This window comes from Tenrec ecaudatus, chromosome 8, assembly GCF_050624435.1.
Source record: "Tenrec ecaudatus isolate mTenEca1 chromosome 8, mTenEca1.hap1, whole genome shotgun sequence".
In the NCBI taxonomy this organism is placed as follows: Eukaryota; Metazoa; Chordata; class Mammalia; order Afrosoricida; family Tenrecidae; genus Tenrec; species Tenrec ecaudatus.
In genome coordinates, this window is record NC_134537.1 from 150,939,094 (window position 1) to 150,955,868 (window position 16,775).

A 16,775-nucleotide genomic window follows, 5' to 3' on the forward strand; every position below is an offset into this window, starting at 1 on the left:
CCCACTGTTTTCTCCTCCAGATTCTTCATCCAACCTATCTTATTTAGACAGACCTGCAGAGATAATAACATGCACAAAAACAAAACAGAGAAAACCAAGCAAGAAGAGAAAACAACAAAAAGCCAATGACAAAACAAAACACACACACACACACAAAACAGCTTGTAGTTAGTTCAAGGACTGTTGGTTTTAGTATTTTCCGTGTGATGGGGTGCCAAGACCTGGCCCCAAAGTCTATTTTTGGTATCCCCTGGGGACTTCGTTGCTTTGTTTCCCTTGCTGTTCTGTTGCACACCCTTAGTGTTTTGCCTTGGTGTGGTGGGAGCAGCTAGGGTGCAATGTTGAAGTAGTTTTAAGATATACCAATAAAGGGTTGTAGATGGTTCATGAGCACAAGGCAGGTACACTCCCTTGTTGCCTGGGTAACCAGAGTAGAAGATTAAATGAGCTTTGTGTTAGTCTGGGTAGACTAGAGAAACAATTCCAGGGAGACTCATATGTGTAAGAGAGTTTTATATGAAAGAGTAATTTTATATTAAGAAAACATCCCAGCCCAGTCCAGATCAAGTTCATAAGTCTGATATTAGCCCATAGGTCTGATGCCAGTCTGTAAATTCCTCTTCAGACTCATGCAAAATGTGCAATGACGCCGAATGCAGGAAGATCATGGTCAGTGGGTGGAAAGTCCTGCGGATCCAGTGGCAATGGAAGCATCTCAGCACTGGTATGGGTTTCCTCATGACTCCTCCAGTGTAGCTTCATATGTCTTGTCAGCAGGAAGATGAAGCAGAGAGTGTCTCCTAGCAGAGTTCCCAGAATCCTCAGAAGGCCATGCCCACATGGAGGCCTCATTGACTATGGCCTGATTGACAGGCTAGGCTCCACCCCTTTGCAAGTTGACAGGAGACTATGTAACCGCCACAAACTGAGAACAGAAGCCTGTCTAGACACCTCTGGAAGCAGGGTTTCCATTTCTCTAAACCTTCTCCAAAGAATTCTGGGCTCTCCCATGTGTACCCTGTCAAAATGGCAGTTTGGGCATCCCTGTGAGGCTCACATTATAGCAATCACCTTTAAGTGTTCTTTTGATTTGGGGAACAAAAAGTCGAAAGGGGCGAGGTCAGGACTGTAAGGTGGCTAGGGAAAGGTTTCCCAATGAAACTCTCGTAGGACACCCGTTGCTACAGTCGAGGAACGAGCAGGATCACTGTCACAATGGCAGCCAAATTCTCGGTGCAGTAACCCCAGCCTTTTTCTCATTGATGCAATTTTTATAAATTTCTTCATAAAAAGGCCTCATGATCATCCTGTGTCCTTCAAGAAAATCATTTGAAGTCGCACCCCCAAAACAACAACAACGAAGTCTGGATAAGCTGGGCTGACCGCTCCATCTGGAATTTAAGTGGTCCAGCACAGTCCTGTGGAAGGCAGTTTTGATTGGATCTTACTCATGGTGGTAAACCTAAGATTCATCCCATTAGTTCTATGAAACTGTCTTCAATAGCTTCAATCTTGTCTTAAAAACGAGTGGAAAGTTGAGCTCTTTGAGCCAACTGCTCTTCACAGGACACCTTTGGGCTCCATTGAACAAAGTTTGCCGCAGCCGATGTTCGTGTAAACTCGCAAATACTGAACTTCGTGTGATTCCCAACTTCAGTAGCTACCGCATCCGGGGCCGTTCTGGGGTCTTCTTCCACTGTCTCGTCATTCTCTCAGGTTGGTGGTCGTCTCGCTCCTGGCTCATCTTTGCAGCCTTAAATACTTGGTCCATCTGAAAACTGCTGTTTCTGGGGGAGGAAGGGACAAAAGAGGAGCTGACACCAAGGGCTCAAGTAGAAAGTAAATGTTTTGAAACTGATGATGGCAACAAATGTACCAATGTGCTTGATACAATGATGTATGGATTGTTTTAAGAGTTGTAAGAGCCCCCAATAAAATGTTTTTTATACATAGATTAAGCTAAACCTGCTGTTTCCTGGCAGAGTGGGGGTAGGGGTGGGGGCTGAGCAGCAATCCCATAAAACTGTGGCAAAGCTTCAATGATTTGGAACAATGTCTACTTGGGTTTTATTGCAAATTTGATATAATCCTTGACCTAAAAATAGTTTTTCCTCATGGCATAAAACATTTCTCCCAAAAAAAAAAACATTTCTCCCTTAAAAAAAAAAAAGATACTCTAATGAGACTAAGACAAGTGTATTGCTGAGACAACTTGTCTGCAACCATCCCCTGATTGCTGAGACACGTTTTGTCTGGAATAAACCTAAGCACATGTGAACTGGAGTTATATATATATATGTATATATATATATATATATATGCATTTTATGATCCCTGGTGGCATAGGATACATTGGGCTAACTGCTGCAAGGTTAGCAGTTTGAAACCAGCAGCCTCTCCTCAGGAGTGAGAGGAGGCTTTCTGCTCTGATAAAGACTTACAGCCCTGGAAGCCTCCAGGGGCAGTTCTCCTGGGCCCTATGGGGTCACTAGGAGTCAGAATTGGCTCAATGTCATTGAGTTTGGTTTTGAGTTTTATGCACATTACACACATGCTGTTGAGGAAAAGTCTGATCTGATTGTCTGCAGAGCCTCTTTAACTTATTCTTTTGGCTTAAAGGCATGTTAAGAGTGTCAGACCTTCATCATTGGCTTCATTTGAAAATTGGCTGCATAGTGCCCCACAGGGTGGGGGAGTACATTGACTTCCATTTTCTTTGTTGAAGAACATTTAGATCTGTCCCTGGTCTGAAGAGTCCATACCCTGGCGTTGCATTCTTGGGCTACAGGACAAGTGCGTTGTCAGTGCTGATGGGGCTGACGAGCCTAGAGCGAGCCTGGGCCAGCTCCCATCACTTCGCATCAGGCGGCGAGCCTGTGCTCAGAGTTCTCTAAACTACTGGCCTTCTCCCTTGCCCTGTCCTCTGTCCACATCTGCTGAGAGCAGGACATCTCCCCTCCTCACGCCCCTCCCCACAGTGAATCTTGTGTGTCCATGGAAGGAATGGGAGGGGTGGTCCTGCCCTCCAGGCACTTTCTCCTGGTGGGCAGAGGTAGCAGTATTGAGGGAGGGGAATGAGTTCCCAGGGCTGCCAGGAAAAATAGGTGGGGGCTTCCAAACGTTCTGTGATCTCTTAACTCGCATTTTTCCCATACACCTTGTGAAGTACCTTTGGAATGTCCTAGCCAGTGGTAGGAACATAAGCCCTGCCTAGTGTCCCAGAGCAGAGACGGTGAGTCAGGTACGAAACATGGAATGGCTTAGGAAGTTGAACAAGAAGGGCCATAGCAACGCATGCTGGCAGAATTTCACCGCTTCAAAATTCCAAAGAGCTGCAAGAGTCCCAAGGCTCAGGCCCTTGGGTCCTACCGGACTCCAAGAAAGCTTCAGGGAGAGGAGGCTCTTTTGCAGGTGGCCAGGAGAAGCAAGCATGCCTGACCCTCCTTTCCTTTCTTTGGGCGTGCCCGCTTTGGGTTTTTCTGTGCAGCCCCCTCCTCAGTTTGCCCAAAGCATGTACCTTAAATTGAAGTGGGGAAAATGTATTTAAAAGAAACACAAAGCTAGTCATTTTTAAGATCTGCAGAGACGCCAACAAACCCTTCCAAGTCCCCATTTTCTTCCTCTTGAGCAGCGGAGAAAGGCAAGAATCCAAAGGTCCTACTTTTCTTCCATCTTGGGCTGAAAGGCGAGGAGCTGTGATCACACCGGTGGATGCCAGCGTCTGAAAGACACACCACCTTGTTTTGTCAAACCGCTAGGATTCCCTGAAAGCAAGACACCCAGGGGAACCTACCAAGGCCCCACGGACCCTCAGGAGGACTTGTTATTCCCCACAGAGGCCAGAGGAGAGGGAAGAGGGTTGCATGAATTCAGACAACTCAGATGGTCTGAGTTCTGTTGGTTAGGCAGCTTTCTTTTGGTGACTTGACAGCGGTGTGGTGTGTGTGCGCTGGAGACTGCTGAGCTCTGGGCAAACCTGCTTGGCCAGTGGAGGCAAATCCCGGGACCCACGGCCAACTTTCCCTGCCCGAATAGCCCAGGCTCAGGAACATTGAATCCCTTTTAAAGAGTAGTCTTCAACTTGCTCAGGTGAGGAAGGTAGTCAGGATACCTGCTTGGATGCTTTTTCAGGCCAAGTCTGACAACACCATCTTTGTGCTCCAGGTGCAGGTACGATGGTCAGTTGGCAGGACCGCAATCACTTCCGCGTTTGCCCAGCACCGGTCAGTCTTTTTTGAATTGAAGTGCTGGATGGATGCTGGGTACACAGCTCTAAGGAACACCATGGAATCATGGAGGGGAATCCGTTCAACTGGAGAGTCTCAGATCAGAATCCTCAGGTAGATCAACTGGGGTGAAAACAAGATAAAAAGCAGTTGTTTTCCCTTTTAGCTTTGAGGCCGAAGACTGAAAGCATTGTCCTTCATAGAAAGAAACTAAAAACTAAAATGAAAAAAAAAGTTTCTCCCAAGCGGGCCCAGCTGTTTAAAGCTCAGCTGCGTCGCCAGCACTTGGTGTTCCCGGGAGAAGGCGCCGGTGGGAACCTACCCTGAGGAGGGGCGCGGGCGCAGGAACCTCCGTTTCAGGCCTCGTCGACCCGCGGCGCCTCCTAGCCCCCCACCCCCGAAAGCGTTCCCACCGGGATCGGGGCGTCCGGAGCACCTGGAGAGCGCGTGCAGTCGGCGCCCAGAGGGCGCTGCAGACTCGCGCCCGCGGCCGGGAGCGAACTACCGGCCCTTCTCCAGGGCAGCGCTTCAGTACCCGGGGCCGGGGTCGGGCGCGCCCCCACCTCCATCGCCGCCGGGCAGCGGCGCTAAAGCGCGCCGATCTGGGGCGAGGCGAGAAACCCTCTCGGAGCGGGGCGAAGTTCTGGCCGGCGCCGCAGGGGGCGGGGCCGGAGGGCGGGGCGGGGCGACGGGGCCGGCCGTCAGACCTGGCGGAGCTGGGGGTGGGGGGCTAGTTTGTGCAACCGCTAAGGGCCCGAGAGTTTATTATAAGGCGGAGCTCGGCTGGAGAGGTGCGGGCTGGAGCCGAGCCCGGCAGAGAGCAGTCCCGCTGGAGGTGCAGTCCGAAGAGCCCTCGCCTAGACCAGCAGCGCGCCGGGCAGGAGCCCGAGGAGCCGCAGCGCAGGCGGCGGAGCGGGGCCCGGAGCCGGGAGCCGGGAGCCCAGAGGCGTCGGAGCAGCGCCGCGCAGCCGCGACCCGCGCAGCCCCTGCCGCCGCCGGCCTGGGCAGCATGAGGTGCGCGGCGCTCTGGCTCGGGCTCTGCGCGCTGGCGCTGCGCCTGCAGCCAGCCCTCGCGGTGAGTGCGGCCCCGCGCCGGTCTGCGAGGCGGCGGCGAGCGGGGAACCGCGAGTCCCACGGCGGCACGTGGAGGGGGAGGGGCAGCGGGGGACCTCTTCCCGCGCTAGCTCGGCGCGGCGCGGCCCGGGGACCCGGAGGGCGCAGCAGGAAACCAGGCGCTCGCTCCGCACGTCTGTGGGCGCCGCGCCCCTGCTGCTGCGAGGGCCGCCCCGGGGAGCGGGGCCTGCGTGGGCTCCGCGCGCAACTGTGCAAAATGCCGCCACTCCTCTGGAGTCCCCCGGCCTGCGGCTGCTCCGCCCCGAGCCCCGCGCCTCCGCCGGAGACTTGGGAGGAAGAAGTGACCGCGGCCACCAGTCCTGGCTCGCAGACCCTAATTCAAACCAGATCCGCGGGCTCGCGCCTTCCAGCGACCTGAGCCCGCGCTCTCGGCCCCTTCCCCGAAGGCGAGCCTGGGCGCCGGGCAGCGGGTGCGGGAGCGGGTGGGCGCGGGCCGAGGAAGCCGGGGGAGGCCCGCGGCCGGGAGGGCGGGTGCAGGTAGGGCCCTCGGACTTTCCGCGGGCGGCTGGAGGTGAGCCCAGGGGCGCTGGCAGCGGGAAGCTCCGGGAATTTGGCCCGACAGCGTTAGCGACCCGGAGGAACCAACTTCTTCTGGGCAGCCTCGCTTGGCACGGCGGCGGCTGCCACGCGAGTGCACTGGGAATGGCTCCCCCCGCCCCCGAAAGCGAGCCCCCTCCCCCGGCTCGGCTTTGTGCTGAAGCCGCGAGGAGAGAAGGCGGGTCTCTTGGCCCGCCCAGTAGAGCTGGGGGAAAAGAGGGGACAAAAGTGGGGCCCGAGACTAGAGGAGTCTGGGACCTTAAGATCGGGGAGACTCCCAACACCAACCTGGCGAGGGGGGCTGGTACCCCGGAGAGCGGGACCCGGCCGACAGAGTGCCACCTGAGGGCCCCAGGAAAGTGGCGCTCCCGCCCCCGGCCACCGCCCGCCCGCCGGCCCGCCTGCAACGGGGGCGCTTTGTTCTCGGCCCCTGCAACCTTTTCCTGGGAACCGCCCTGCGACGCCGGCCCGAACGCGGCCTGGGCCCTGGGCCGCCGCCAGGTGTCAGCGCTGGCCGCGGGGAGCCCACGCGCCCAGCCACCCCCAGGCTGGCGATCCCGGGTCCTCCCTGCTGACCGGGTCGCCCATCCCCCGGGATGGGGAGGGGAGGTGCGGAGCGAGGGGCTCTTCCCCTTCCGGAAGTGGCGGTCTCGCCACATCTGGTCAGCTCGACTTCCCTCGTTCTGGTACAGAGAAGCACGTGGGCAGGGAAGACCTCTGGCCGGGGGATGGGCGTCGGGACCTCGACTTCTAATGTGGAAGCTGGGCAGTCTCTCCGCAAATCTGGCGCGGTCTTCCTTTACATTGATAAGCACGACCTGCTGGAGAGTGGACTTTGACCCCTGGCAGAAGCGCTCCCTGGGCTTTCTAAGGCTGGACATCTGTCTGCTGGAAGCCCACAGCGCTGGCGGTCTCCCGCAGAGCGACTGGTGGGTCCAGTCTGCTAAGTAGGGAGAACCTGGGGGTATTTCCCAGGGAGCCTTGGTGGCGCAGTGGTTACATCTTGGGCTGCTAACTGCAAGGTCAACAATTCGAAACCACCAGCTGAAAGACAGGACTTGCACCTCTAGGAAGCAGTTACAGCCTGGGAAATTCACCAGGGGCAGTTCTACCTTGCCCTGTAGGGTCGCTGTGAGCCAGCACCGACTTGATGGCAGTGAGTTTTCGTGTGGCCTTTGGTCTCATAAAGTAAGCTCTGGTGTGAGGCTGGCCTGTAAGTAATCCTCCCAGCCCGCAATTGTGCCTGAAGCAAGCAGGGTGAGCCCAGGAGAGGGTCCTTGGTGCATCCTGACCCCTCAGGCAATGGAGTCTAGGGGAGCCATGGGGAGAAGAGGCACATTACCCACTGAGCAAGGGACGCACGGATATACCAGTGCTTACCCACTAATTTGTAGTGAACAATTTTCACGTGGGTTTCACCACATCAAAGATGTGAAACTTCGCTCCAGATTAGTTAGGTAACACTGGAAGAGAGGTGTTTCCGTTGCTTTTCTAGGTGCTTGACGCCCGGCAGGAATTGTTTTTAAGTTTGACCAGGTTTTGACTCTCTTGGAAGGTGGTGTGGGTCTGGGAAAGAGATCGAAGCCTGTCAGACTTAGAAGCAGCATCTTTGATGGGGTGGTGGAGATAGCTAACAATAGATCACTAAGAAGCACAAGCAAGCCCATGCTTACCTCTGACATGAGGGCGGAGAAATGGGTTCAGAGTTGGGGCTCCAGTGCAGAGCTGGGGTTCTGGCCTCAAGTGGTGACCGCAGCTTGTCTCTGTGGGCCTGCCATGCCGCTTGCACTGCGAACCACTGGGGAGGGTATGCAGCTGTGTGGCCCACCTGGCGTTACCCCGATGTCCCACTCTCTCCAGGTGGAAGTGAAGTCTCGTGAGGGCCTGCTGAGATGGGGTACCCTGCCAAGTTCCTGCCAGAACCTGGTGGGGACAGGGATGGCAATTCTTTGACCTTCTGCAGTGAGGGCTGAGGTCCCGGAAGGACCTAGGATTCCCTGTGGAGCTTCCTGGAAGTCCAGTTGACAGTGGTTAAAGGGCCTTGCCTGCCTGCCAACAGACAGTTCAAACCCACCAGCCCCTCTGAGGGCCTCTGAAGGACATGGCAGCACAGCTTTTTACAGTCCTGGTCACCTTTACTCCAGGGTCACCGCAAGCCTGGACCGCCCGCCACCGTAGGTTTGTTTAGTTTGGGGTGGAGCTTCCTGTATGTTGGGCCTGGGTAGATGCTGCCTTATGAGGCATTGTTTCTCACCTAGGAACCTGTGCAGACAGGGAACCGGGTGGGCCTGGGGGCAGGGCGCTCTCCAGCTGGGAGGAGGAGGGGGGAGGGAAAGCTGTGTGGGTGAGGAGGCTGGCTTACCTGAGCCTGAAAGCTCTGAGCTTCGGAGCTTTTGCTTTTCCTTGATAAAGTTTGCATTGTTTTCTCCTTCCCAGCCTTGCCCTCTCCCTCCCCAGCAGGGTGTTCAGTTTGGTTCAGAGTAGAGCCATAAAGTCCCTTCCCGGACCCCTTCCTAAAGGGAATGAGCAGTTGGGAGTTACTTGAATGGGTGAGATGACTGCTGAGGCCCCAGCCTTTTTGGAGGGGTGACCGTGGCCCCCGTGGGAAGCAGGTCACAAACCCCCTGGGGACCAGGGTGGCAGGGTGTGACTCTTGGGCGTTTGACTTTGAAAGGACAAGCGGAGGCTTCTGGGCAGGAGGTTGCTCAAAACCACTCCCAAGGGATTAGAACAGGTTTGTCCGAAAAGTTTCTCTCTCTCTCTCTCTCTCTCCCTCCTCTCTCTCTCTCTCTCTGTGTGTGCCTCTCCTGTGGTCTTTTGTTTCTGCCATGTAAGAAAAAATGGCTTTCCTCCCCGCCTGCCCCCTGGGATGGTTAATTTGCTGTTCTCTCTCTCTTGAAAGGCATAAAGTCTCTTTTTGCCTTAATTATGGGGACTAGTAGAGACATTTCTCCACGGCCTGGCAGAGTGGGTGTGGGGAAGCGCTCGCTGCCTGCCCCTGGGCTCGCTCACCCTTGGAGAGGTGATGTCACTTCTGGCTCCCCTCTGCATGGAGGAAGGGCGGAGCCCATTTAAGCCCTTACCTGTGGCTCTTGGTGGTGGTGGTGGTGGTGGGTCCAGCGTAACCTCATTCACGCAGATGAGTGGGGAGAGGGGTGAGACAGGCACAGGGGCTGGAAAGAATTAGTGAAAAAGCTGATTTATGTGCTTATTTTATAGAAGACTCTCTGGAAGCAGAGTTTTAGATCCTGAGATCCTCCGGAGGGAGGTTCACTTGGTACCCAAGTGCCCCACCTCCCTCTTTTAAAATGAGCTGAGAATCCATAGCACTCTCTGAAGCACTCATGCTTTGGGCAAGGCTCTTCCTGAAGTATTTCTTCCCCTTCCTTGATCAGCAAGCAGACTAGCAGGGTTTAATCTCTGCCGGTCAGAGCCCTCCTGTGGCTGTGCTGGGTGGGTTTCAGGGTTGTCGCCTGGGTTTATTGAGCTCTCAGGAACACTGCCCCTGCCCCACATGCCCCGCGATAGCTATATTTTAAAATTCTAGTCGGATCTCTCTTCCTGACAGTGACACAAAGGGACTTGTGTGTGCTCTACTGTTACATGCAGCTTTCCTACCGAGCCCTAATTCCCCTCTTTCCTCCAGCAGTACTGACAAACCCAGCTGAGTCGACTTATTTCCAAGACGAAGGTGTTAGGCTCTGAGAGATGGGGAGGGTGGGGGAATAGGGAGTGTGGGTCCTGTGGCTCTCAGTGCGAGAGAGTGACAGGACAGAGAATGACCTGAGGTGTCCCTGTGCCCTTCCAGACTTAGCATAACCAAGTGGCCGACAAGGTGAGGCACCTGCTGGGGGGGGGGCAGTCGCTTTATAAACACATGTGATTCATCCCTTGGGAGAAGGGCCTGACCATGACACCTGAGTCCCTCTGTCTGACTGATGCCTTAAGTGACTGATCCCAGGACCCTGCTAGGCCAACATCTATAAAACACACACACATACACACACCAAAAAGTATTGCTGTCAAGGATTCCAGTTCATACACGCATGGGTTTATTCCAAACAGAACATGTTTAGACATGTCTCTGTGATCAGTGGATGGTTGTAACCAGTTCTCTCAGTCATATACTTGTCTTCGTCTCATTAGGGTGTCTTTTTTTAAAAAAGCTAATTAAATTATTGACGGCCGAGGCGATCTGTTGACAGATCAGTCAGACTCAGGACAGAGCAGTCAGCTGAGAAGATTGTGGTTACTGTTTGGGGACTCCCAAACTCCTGAGAGCTTTTCTTGAAAGGTACAGCAACCCTGCCCGCGGGGGTGCATCAGGAAGACATTTCAAGCAAAATGAAAGCCCACGTTTTTGGGTTAAAGGCCAGGAAAGTCGCACTGAGGACTTTCTTTCCCTCACACCAGCTCACCTGCCCGTTCTGCATGGGTGGCAAGCACAGTCCTAAAGAATTTTGTTGGGAAACCCTGCTCCATTTGCTGTACAGGCCTGATCTTGCCCCTTCCAATGGCTTTTTGTCCTCCAAACTGGAAGAACATGAAAAGGAACATACGATTTGGGTCTGGAACATACGATTTGGGTCCCTCCGGGATGCCCAAACTGGCGACTGGATGTGATGTCAATTGGAGCGGGCAGGACTCCTTTGGGAAGGGGTGAGAGAAATGGAAACATACCTTCTTCAGAAGTTATGGATCTAGCTGGAGGCTCCGTCAAGAAACAATAGCTTCACGTTTTGATAGTTTTGTTTCATATGTTGCTATGATTTTGTAGCAATACTTTTGGATTTATCCTCGCATAATAGGAGGCATCCTGGTAGCGTAGGAGTTACAGGTTGGGCCTCAATCAGCAAGGACTACAGTTGGAAACTGCCAGCTCCTCGGGTGAGAAAGACAGGGCTTTCTACTCCCATGCAGCTCATTACGGGGGCAGTTCTACCCTGTCCTATAGGGCTGCCGTGAGCCAGCATTGACTCAATGGCAGTGAGTTGGTTTTTCGCTTGTCTAATATGCTCCCATACTACTTGGCATGCCCAAGAGAGCTTTGGATTAAGCAGTTCCCCAGGACTGAGTCCCCACACTGCCACTCATCTTGGGTGAATCGCTTACGTACGTCTAATCTTGATGTCCTCATCTGTAAAGCGGACATAATACTACCTGTTCTCCCTGTCCCTATTCTGTCACTCACTGGTGTAGTCATTTCATAATGCAAGCATGAAAGTGCTTGGGAATGAATGTGCCAGTGGAAAGTTAACTGTCCAGATCATCAGGATTGCTCTTGTTGGAGCACTGGGAGCCCTAGTAGCGAGTGCAGTGAGCCCAGCAGTGGGCTGCTAACCAAAAGGTTGGTAGTTCAAACCCACCAGCTGCTCTGTGGCAAAGAGACAGGGCTTCTGTAGAGGTTTCTAGTCTCAGAGACCCCATGGAGCAGTCCCATGGGTTTGGCTATTTTGCTTTTTTATTATGTGCCTACTGCTGAGTGTTAGGGGAGGCCTGGTGGCGCAGTGGTTGTGCGTTGGGCTGTGAACTGCAAGGTCAGCAGTTTGAAACCACCAGTCGCTCCACTCTGAGTCTTTTCTTTATCCCAGAGAGCCGTGGATGTGAGGGTTGGGGTGGACTGGGCTGAGCAGTACTTTCAGGCAAACCAGAAGCCCAGGCAATCTCCTAGGCTTGTGTTTGCCACGGTGTGACTGCTTAGGGACAGGCAAGGGCTCCTCACACGAATTCTCGGTAGACAAAAGCAGTGGGACCCAAGGGGGCACTGTGGAAAGTATGTGTACCTGTATCCATCGCAGCCTGGACTTGGTACAGGGGTTCAGCGCAGGACCCCCCCCCATGTTTGTGTGTGGATCTTGGGCAGCTCCAGACGAACTCCCTCATTCATTTGTAGACATAGTGTGGGTTCTTTTTGAAGCCTGAGAGGTGGGGAAAGCAGAACCCAGGAGTCCTGGGTCCTAGCTGGATGCCACCTCTTGGCCCCTCTGCTCCCAACATCAGGTGCAGCCAGGAGAGCGGCCGCGGGAGGAAATGGGCTGTTGAGTGACTTTAGGTTGAGGAACTCTCCCGGTTTAGTTGTAGGCGAGGGCTCGATTTACAGAACAAACTCTCCTTGGTTGAAAGCCCCCTTTCAGGCCTGCCTGAGTGTGTCTAGAGAGCAGGAATAGAACTCAAGGAGTCTGGTAAGAAGTGTGCCAGGATCCTGTGTCCTGGAACAGAGTCAGCCTGCTGTCATTTCCCTCCCAGCTGTTCCAGGAGAGCTGGGGTTTGGGATAGGAGGGTGCCTTCTGGAGCCTCTCTATGAGAAGCCAGGGGTCAGGGGAGAGCAGCATGTGTACGTCCCAAAATGAGGTGTGTTTGGGCTAGGGGTTTTGGAGTTGGGGCAGTGGCGGCACCTTTTGGACAGGACCCTGGGCTCCGGGTCACTTCCGCACCTGTGCCACTTCAGGCTGCATAGACGTGGGAAGTCCTGTCCACAACGTGCCCTGGCGGAAGGGCTAGCTCTACCTGTGACGTCACTGCTTTGGCCTGCCTGCAGGCAGCTTCTATTTGGATGGGGAGAGAGTACCAGAAGGCCTCTGGGTCCCCAGGCTGGAGACAGGCAGGCACACTGGGTCAGCACCCCTATGATCAATGCTTTGGGAGCCCCACCTTGGGGATCAGGGCAGTCTAAGCTTCCGGGAAGTGTCCTTACTGCCTGGCATGTTGGGAGGCTGCCCTGAGACCATCCGTGTGCAGAGGTAAGATTTCAGGAGGAAGGAAAGAGCGCTAGGGTCTTGATTGGAGACCATTGAGTCGGGAGAGAGGCGGGGTTGTGGCTGGACCTACTTCTTGACCCAGTCCTTGGCCCAGCGATGGCTCCTGTTGACTTAAGGACTTGAGGCAGTGGCATGTGTCCCCTCCTGCTTCTGGTCCCTCTCGTCCTCACCTGGAGTCCTACCAGGACAGGGCCTCTGTTATGCTGGCATTCAGGCTTTGTGGACTGCCCGACTTTATGTCGCTCCTCCCTCCTTCAGCCCGGGGAGCGCACCTCTTCCTGCGACGTATCTGAAGGCCACAGCAATAAGAGAGAGAGAGAGAGAGAGAGTGTGTGTGTCAGAAGCACAGGGCCTGGTTAGTCCCACCTCCCTTTCCCCAGTGGCCTTCAGTACTTGTTCGACCGTGGTCTCAGTTCTGGACAATGTGGTGACCACCTCTGTGTCTGTACCTGTCCCCTTAGACAGCGGGAAGCTTCCTTTCTCTCTCCCTCCCTTTTGAACTATGCCCCCCTACCCCCACCTCCCACCCCAGGGCTCCTGTCCTTGGCTGTAGAAGTTACTGTTGCATAGAAGGGCACCCAGGATCCCTGTCCTTACTAGGCCCAGCTTAGCCATTGTGTAGGTCACTACCCGCCTGAACCTCAGTTGCCCCATCTGCTCAAGGCCTCTCCCTTCCCTGTTCAATTCTCAGAACCACCTAGTCACAGAGAGACCTTGTCCTGGGGAGGGTGACAGTGGCACCGGGGACCTGCCATGGGCTCTGAGTTTTCTACCATTATTCCCTCAGCAGGTGCAGGGAGCAAGAGGGGAAGGACTAGGAGGGCGACATCCAGGCAGTGTGCTTGGAGGGGGTGAACTCAGGTTCATTAAGGAGGCCCCTGTGCAGAGCTGGGACTGGGCCTGGGGGCCGAGCCTGGGGATCTGTACACACACCCAGGCATGCTAGCCACCTGCCCTGGGGCTCGCTCATCAGAACAGAGGCCACATCGGGCAGGTTGGGGCAGCGGGGAAGGTGAGTGTTTATTGCCCTCTTCCTCAGCTGAGTCATGGTGCCAGATCCGTGGCTCCTCCCCTGAGACTCACCCAACCAGCCTTGACCATGACCCGACTGTGTGCCATGCCTGAGGGGGTGGGGGGGGGGCGGGTACAGCTAAGCACAAACCAGGGCTCCCTCACCCTGGCTGGCACTGAATGACTTTGTTTGTGGGCCTCTCTTGACCTGTGTGAACTGAGGGAGGGGACGGTGCTCAGCCTGCCTCCTGGGGCTCCGTGGCGGAGATGAGGTCATCTCTTTCATAAGGTGGTTGACTCTTCACCTCTCCTGACTTTGCCGCCTTGGAGCAGCTGCTTACCTGATGGGTGGGTGCATAGGTGGGCTCTGATGTTGGCTGCTGCAGCAGGTGGTATCTGGGAAGTCCATGGGCCTCCCTGGTCTGACCAAGTGTGAGAGCCTGAATCATTTCTCATCCAGGCGTCATGTCTCAGAGAGGTTACTGGAACCAGACAGGCTGGAAAGCTGACTGTGGAAGAGGCGGCATGATTCAGGCACCTCGAGCTCCCCCAGCCTGCGAGGGGCTTCCCCCACAGCTCAGTGCTTTCTGGTAGGCAGCTCAGACTACGTCAGGCCACATTTTCTCAACTCTGGCCCTGAAAGGCTGCTCTGAGCATGGCAGTGTTGGGGTGGGGCGATGAGCGGCTGACCACTGTGGGTACCATGGAGGCATTAAGGAGCTCGCCTACCCAGACCCTCGCTCCCAGTGGCGTTCGCCTGGGCTTCCGGGCTCTTTCTGTGACTGTTTCTCTGGGGATGTACACTGCCCTCTTCAGCCAGTGAGAAACGGTCTTGGTGGGGGCTGGTGAGCCGTGAAGGTCACCCATCTGGGAGCTAGAAATGGGAAAGTACATGGGATCTATGGAGGGCTGCCACCCCTGGCATCGGGGGTGGGGGTGGGCTGGGCACCTGGCACAGGTCTGAGGAAGCCTTTACTGTTTGATACCAGTGGTGGCAGCTGATGCTCCAGGCCCCCCTCCCACCGACCCGCCCCCCGGGCGGGGGCTTTATGGAATCCGCAGGGCCAAGCACTGGCCCTGTTCTCTGGTAGGTACTCCTCATTCCAGCTGCCCAGCAGACTCCAGGGCCTTGGTGAGCTTATCTGCAGGGAATGTTCTGGGCGGATGTGGCGGTCAGGTTTGGGCTCGCTTGCAGGGCCCTAGGCTCTGGGATGTTCAGGAGCCTCTGAGCCCTGTGGAGCTGCTGACATCACATAGAAGCTCTCAGAGCTCACCACAGGGGGTAGGGCTGTGTTCCTGGCTACATCTCCAGGATTAGGGTATGCAGAAGAATGGGGCAAGGGCCTCTCTGTATCCCCCACCCCCCAGAGGGAATGGGGTAGAGGAGTCCACTTTGGGGGGGAGCTTTGGGGCTCCAGTGGGGAGGACCTTGGCTTCTGTGACTGAGGGTAAGGTACAGTCTGTCCCAACCGAGCGCTCAATAACTCCTTGTCAGCAGCTAGCTGGCCTGACCCGAGCGGCTGTAACATGGCAGGGTCTGCAAACATGGCTTTTGCCCCTTCTCTGAAAGGGGCGCCTTCCCAAACAGGCCAGGCAAGACTTTGCTCTCCTCCACGTGAGCTTTTGCCAGAGGCTGGCTCCGGAGCTGAGGGCGTGGGAGCTGGGGTGCAGGTGGCAGGAAGAGGTTAGGAAGACTCGGGCAGAGTTGAGCCTGGCTGGGGCCTCCCACCGGCTGGACAAGGCCTCGTTGTGGGGGGGGGGCAGTGGTCTGTGTGGGTGCCCTGAGGTGGACGTTTGTACTGGAAAGGCAGGGGGATGAGGCTGGGGGGGCCTGTTGGGAGGACCCCACCCCAAGAACCCAATTCTTTTCACACTGTACCCCTGCGCCCTGTCCAGTGGGCCGCGCCGGCGATTCTGCTCAGGCTCAGAGCCTTGTGGGCTCTGCTCGGATACAAGCCGTTGGCAGTGTGCCCGATAGAGCCCGACTGCGCAACTGCCAGGCACCTCTCTTCTGCTCCGGGAGCTGTGTGCTCTGGGCCTGATAGGACACCGACTCCGACCTCCCCCGCCCAGGATCAGTCTTCTCATCCTCATGTGAACATGGCCTGGCCCCTCAGGTTGCTGTGAATAGAAATTGAATTCATTCACAGTACTGGGCGTTGAGCCTGGCACATCCCCTAGTTGGCTCCGACGCATAGCCACCTGACAGCAATGAGCAGAACTGCTCCACAGATTGCTGGAACTAACTCTCTGACAGGAGCAGATAACCTCCGTTCTCATGCTGAGTGGCTGGGTCCAAACTGCTGGCCTGGCAGTTACCACACCACACCACCACCATCCCGGGTGACGTGCTGCTCAGCCCGTATTAGTTGCGATGACTCTTGTTTGGGGCAAGGTCTCATTTCGTAAGTTACCCCCCAGCCCTGACCACGGCTTTCCCCCCAATCTTCCACAGTCTCAGAGCTCTGGGGCCCTTTCTTGGCCCCGGCAACTGGGTGTCAAGCCTGGGCCTGCATCCTTTCCCCCTCTGAGCCATCTGGGCCTCCACTGTGTGCAGATGCCGGTGAGACCCCCAGCAACCTGTGGGGCCTCCAGCTGGCCAGACCTGCGCCTCTTAGAACGTTCTACCTTCTGCCACTCAGCTCGTCCCCATGCTTCCAGGGGACCTGCTCAGGATGCCCAGCCCCTTCCTGTGTCTGCCCAGGCTCCCCAGTGCACCCCACCTTCACTCAGACTCCAGCCTAGCCCTGTGTTCTCAGCTTGGGAGGAAGAGAGTACATCTGGGACTTAAAGGTGTTGCGGGGAGGGGGCTTTGGTTGAGCAAAGGAGGTTTACTCTTTCCTTCCTTGGGATGGAATTGGCTCATGACCACATTCAGACTCAGGTTTGTTTGTTTGTTTGTTTGTTTGTTTGTTTAAAAAAGCTTCTTGGGATCTAGCTTCACGTTGGTCAGCCTTTTCCATCTTCCGTAGCTCCTACATACACACACTGCCCCGGGGTCTGGAATGGGCCTCTTTGTGCCCAACCCCCTCACCTGCATCCACCACACACAGCTGGAGACCTGACTGGCCCCAGGTGTGTCCGGGCTACAGTTTCTGCTGCAGTGAAA

The 16,775-nt window shown here is 55.6% G+C and overlaps 1 protein-coding gene and 1 long non-coding RNA gene across 2 annotated transcripts in view; one reads left to right on the top strand and one right to left on the bottom strand.

The window, feature by feature from the left end:
* Nucleotides 1-6,477, bottom strand: LOC142455303 (uncharacterized). The gene is made up of 4 exons (XR_012785762.1): nucleotides 6,186-6,477; nucleotides 4,112-4,349; nucleotides 3,598-3,721; nucleotides 1-1,787 (listed from the first exon to the last, which is right to left on the bottom strand). It is a non-coding gene; the product is annotated as an uncharacterized LOC142455303 (long non-coding RNA).
* SDC1 (syndecan 1) overlaps nucleotides 4,733-16,775 on the top strand; it is a 24,633-nt gene continuing 12,590 nt past the window's right edge. The window contains exon 1 of the mRNA XM_075557067.1: nucleotides 4,733-5,301. Coding sequence (XP_075413182.1) covers nucleotides 5,236-5,301 — 66 coding nt within the window. The 5' untranslated portion in view covers nucleotides 4,733-5,235. The remainder of the gene's footprint in view (nucleotides 5,302-16,775) is intronic.